The sequence below is a fragment of the Gavialis gangeticus genome, unplaced genomic scaffold (genome assembly GCF_001723915.1).
Source record: "Gavialis gangeticus isolate Ggan-Ray unplaced genomic scaffold, GavGan_comp1, whole genome shotgun sequence".
Classification (NCBI taxonomy): domain Eukaryota; kingdom Metazoa; phylum Chordata; order Crocodylia; family Gavialidae; genus Gavialis; species Gavialis gangeticus.
The window spans coordinates 21,646,749-21,651,862 of NW_017728992.1; the positions used below are offsets into that span (position 1 = coordinate 21,646,749).

The 5,114-nt window shown below is 47.2% G+C and overlaps 1 protein-coding gene across 1 annotated transcript in view; it reads right to left on the reverse strand.

Annotated features, from left to right (window-relative positions):
• The window catches only part of DNAH5 (dynein axonemal heavy chain 5), a 555,556-nt gene extending 555,230 nt beyond the window's left edge, over nt 1–326 (reverse strand). Inside the window, exon 1 of the mRNA XM_019521239.1 lies at nt 89–326. Within this exon, the coding sequence (XP_019376784.1) occupies nt 89–244 (156 nt within the window). The 5' untranslated portion in view covers nt 245–326. The remainder of the gene's footprint in view (nt 1–88) is intronic.
• Between the last annotated feature and the right edge of the window lie 4,788 nt (nt 327–5,114).

Here is a 5,114-nt window from a genome sequence, read left to right on the forward strand (position 1 = left end):
TTCGACCCCCAGCAACAGAGCATCTGGGAGCATGGAGCAGTGGGATCCCCACTCCCCACCAGCACCCACTGGGCCCCCATCGCCGCACCTGCATTTCTTTGATGTTCTCCACCGGGGCAATAGGTTGCACAGGCCTGGCATGCCGGGAGCCGCTCTTCATGGGGAGCTGCAATCTACTTGATTGGGGCGCCACAGAGGCAGGAGCAGACCCTGAGTTTGACTGGCCCCCAGCACCTGGCTCCATCTCCTCCGCCTCCTGGAAGCTCAATGCCGCAGGGAGCAGAGCAATGCTAACACTGCATGGAAAGGAGACCTCTGCCTCCTGCTCCCACAGCCGCTGTTTGCTGCTGCTGTTTCCATGGTGAGGAGGAATCCTTAGACACTTGCAGACGCTGCATCTCAATTGTCTCCTCCCCCTTCACAGTGTTGCTGGGCTCAGGCTGTCCCCCTAGCAGGGCTGCATCACCCTTCTGCTGGGAAAGAGCTCTTATTTTTTCTTGTTTTTTTCTCTAGCTCTAGTTTACTCTCTAGGAAAACTAAGCAAATAAATTCCGTGGTATAACTGGGATAAGGAAAATAAAGCTCCTGTTTCAATAGCAAGCCACATCTTGAAATACAGGCAACTTGTTTAAATAATGCTCTAAACAGCCCTGCTTAAGTAAAAACCATCCTGTCTGTTTCCAAGGTATCAATGCGTGGATTCTCTTGTCTCTGCATCTGCTGCTTGCACTGCCCAGTTAGAGTGTCCTTCCTCAGCCAGGCAGGGAACAGCACTGTCTCTGCCTCAGAAAATAAATTCTGCCCCTTGTACATCACTATGTGACACACAGATAAGGCAAAGGCTGGGGCATGTTTAACTGTGCTGAGCTTTTCAATTTCCCCTGCAGGGAGGATGAAACTGAACAGACAATACAGACTCTGACATTTATACTGCAATAAAGTTGAGGGGAACAGTTGAAGACAGGAGTGAATCTTTGGGGGGGGAGGGGCGGTGCAGATGGTGAGATGTATCATCACATATAAAACAACACATATTTTTCTCCACTTAAAAATAAGCTAGGAGTTTTACTAATGTACTAGGGGCCCAGGGCTGTGTTGTTCAGTTTAAATTGAATCAAAGACAAATATAACTTCATTGGAATAAGTGAAAAACAAAGCATTGCTGTGAAACAGGAGCTTCATTTCCAGGAGCAGTTACAGACAACAGAAGTGCAAGACAAAGGATAGCTTGATTTGAAGACTGGCCTGCCACAAGGGCTATGGCAGGGGTGGGCAAAATACAGTCCGTGTGCCAGATCCAGCCGGCCAGCCCGCTGCAGGGCCTTTAAAAATTTTAGAAAATTAATTTATATCTGCCCATGGCCGCCTGGCAAAGATGACAGATGGACAGCTGCAGCAGGACCCAGCGGGAGCCTGCGGCTGAGCAACAAGGCTAGCCCTTCCCGCCCTCAGCCCCCAGCTAGAAGCCTCTGTGGCTTCTGGCTCCATGCCTCTGGAGCTGTTCCTCCTCCTTCCGTCTGAGTGGAAAATAAGGTACAATTGGAGGGAGGGAGTGGCTGGAAGTGGTAGTTGTGGGGAGCAGTGGGGGCTGCACAGAGTGGCGCAGTGGCAGGGGGTCCCCATGGGGAACAACATGGGAACTGCAGGGAGCGGTGGGACCCATGTGGTGTGCAGCAGGTGGCAGAGCCACAGCAGGCAGCACAGTGGGCCCTGACAGGTGGCAGAGCCACAGCTGGGCCCCAGCGGGTGGCAGGGCTGCAGTAGGCCCCGGGGAGCAGCGGAGCCATGGCGGGCAGCAGAGCCATCTTGGGCCCCAGCAGTTGGTGGGGTTGCAGTGGGTGGCGGAGCAGTAACAGGAGCTGGGCCCCGGCAGGTGGGAGAGCCGCGGCTAGGCCTCAGCGAGCAGCGGGAGCCAGTGGGCAGCAGAGTCACAATGAGACCCAGTAGGCACCAGAGCCCCAGTGGGCAGTGGGACCATGGCAGTCCCTGACAGGCAAAGCAGAACCATGGCTGGGCCCCAGCGGGACCCTGAAGTCAGCAGAGCCACTGTGGGTGGTGGGCCCCAGCAGGCGGCAGAGCCGCGGCTGGGCCAAGGCAGGACCTGGAGGGCAGCAGAGCCCCAGTGGGTGGTGGCAGCACAGTGGGTCCTGATAGGCAGCATAGCCGTGAGGGTCTCTGGCAGATGGTGGAGTCATGGTGAGTGGCAGGGTTGCGGCAGGCAGTGGAGTCACAGTGGGGCTGCAGCAGGCAGTGGGCCCCGGTGGGGTCTGCAAGGAGCGCTGCAGGAAGCGGGGGGCTGCAGTAGGGAATACAGGGAAAGGTGGTGGCAGGCAGAAACATGGAGCCCATGCAAGTACCCTGGGGCTGGCAGAGATCCAGGGTGGGGTTGTAGAAATACAGAGCCTGGGCATGGGGTCTGCCTGGCTGCATCATGTGAGGCTCACATGTGTGTTAGAGCTGCACGCTATGGAGTTGGCAGCCAGGCCCCAGCTCTCTCTCTCAGCACACACCCAGCCACCATACCCACACCCCACTACGCACACACATACTCTCCCCAACCACACTGCCACTTATACCCCCTTGCTGTCCACACAAAACACACAGTAGGAGTGTATTTTAAGCTATTATGCAGCCACCTCTAGATACACTTTCTGTAAACACAGAAATCAGTAGAAAAATATTTTAAAATAAAATTAAAATAGGTATAGTAGATGTTTTGTACGTGTGTGTGTATGTGGGTGTGTATATATATATATATCTTTTTCACTGTTTCCAGATCACAGGACCCTTCCTCCCAAAAGGAGTACTTCCAGGGCAAAAGGAGGGACTTCGAATGGCAAAGGTCAGGGGCTAGGAGGTGGGACTTCCGGTCCCAATATGGCAACCAGGGGCAGGACAACTGTCAAGGGGTGGGGCTATCCATGCAGCCCTCAACAGCTTCCCAAAACTTGGTAAGTGGCCCTCCACTCAAAATAATTGCCCGCCCATGAGCTATGGTAATTACAGGGGCAGAGGTTTGTTAGGCCTCTACAGTGCCAGGGATCTATAATTCAATTGCACCTGAACAGATTAATCCCTCAGAGTATTGGCCTGCGGCCCAGCCCGCCCTGAGGCACACTACTGTTAATGAAGACAAAGTAAGGGTTAATAAGCAAATCTGTATTATAAACCAAATGTATCAACAACCATAACAACATGAACCAATCAACAACCATTTAACAGAACACTATATACAAATATGTACAGAGAGCAATACTGGCCTGTCACCAGTGTTGGCAGCCAAGAGCACTGACACCCAGGCTGCAGGGCCTGCTGTCAGATCCCTGTGAGTTCTCGTAGGCTTAGGACTTCATCATTCTCAAGGTTGTCCTGAACCCAGTTTAGTCCATTCCCAGGATTTGCTTCAGCAATCTTACACTATCTGGGGGGTTTTTTAAAACCTTTACCTCTAGGACCATGCATAAGCATCCCAGCTTTAACTTTTTTTTTCTTTAATTGAAAAAAGTACAAAAGCTCAGTCCAGATGTATCCTCAGGATTCAAAATAAAATAAAATATTTTTAAGGCAATCTCATGGTTTATGAATCCTTGATGTTGGCACGATCAAATTTCTTTTAAAAAATCTAAGTGAATACATTAGTGAAAAATCTGAATACATTGAAACTCTACTATAGTAACTGCAAGGCAAGCCAGCACAGAAATTAAATCATTTTGGATAGCACTGGTATCAGGTAAATATAATACAGTGCAATTAGATTACCCTTTTCAAAAACAGAGGATTTGTTTGCCAGCAGATTTCATCACTTCTCACTCCTCCAATTTGATAGCAAAGATAAAGATCTCTTCAAAAAGCCCATTACAGATACTACTTCAGTAATCATTTAAGTGGATACCAATTTTCAAATGCATCAGTAAACAAATCTGTCACCAAGGAAATCTCCATCTCTAATCTCCTAAAAGTAATAATCACACTGCAGAAAACAGATACAGTACATACTCAAAAGAAACTGAAAGCCACTTAATGTTAAAATATATATGAAAATCCTGGTCTAAGTATTCACAGTCTGTTTTTGAAAGCACCAGCAACTCACACCTGAAAGTTAAGTCTCAATAATTATCCAGAATAGTATACAATAAAATAGCCAAAAAAATGGAAGTCAGAGCACCAGGCTGGGAGTTAGAAAACCTAAGTTCTGTTCCCAGCTTTGTTACTGACCTTGTCAGTTTTAATAATATGTTTTTTGTTACTGCAGCTATCTTACTATGCATGCTTTGTAGAGAGTCATAAATACATGAAGCTGGGGAGAACTCAGGAGGTCACCTCATCTACTTAAGGCACAACAAGCACACCTAGAATATCCCTGAGAGATTTGTCTCCTACCCTTTTGTCTTGCCTCCAGTGACTGGGACTCCACATGCTCCCTAGTTAGCCAGTTCCCATACTTAAATATCCTACAATTAAAAAGTTTTTCCTAATATTTTACCTAAATCTTCCTTGGCTGGTAAGCCTGTTATTCTTGTGCTATCTGCACTAGACCCAGAACAATTAATCAATATTATCTTTTAACAGTCTTGTATGTATTAGAAAGCTGTTATCATGAACTCTGAACTCTCAGCTGATTATCTAAACTTCGCTTAAAGTTCAGTGCCCAAAACAGAACACAGAACTCCTGCTAAGGCTTCAGAAGTGCTAAGCAAAGTGGAATAGTTTCATCTTACATTTCACATGTGATATGCCTATGAATGGATTCCAGAGTAATGATTTGTGTAACTGCATCACGTTAGTCACTGGAATTCAGATGGTGGGTACATGATTCATACAGTTGCAACATGGGATGCCCAGGCACATGACACAAAATGGAGGCTTGACATATAAAATGGAAACTTGACATGACTTTGGTTCACTTACAAATACAGGCCTAAACCATACAATATCCATATGAAACAATAAAAATCAATACAAAGAGGATAATAATACAATATACAACAGTAAAAATCAATACAAACCCAATAATTATACAATATAAAACAGTGGATATCCCAAACCAAACACTTCCTATCAAAATAAAAACGTTAAAGCTTATCCTAAGTCTGAGCTCACTTATACTTATCTAT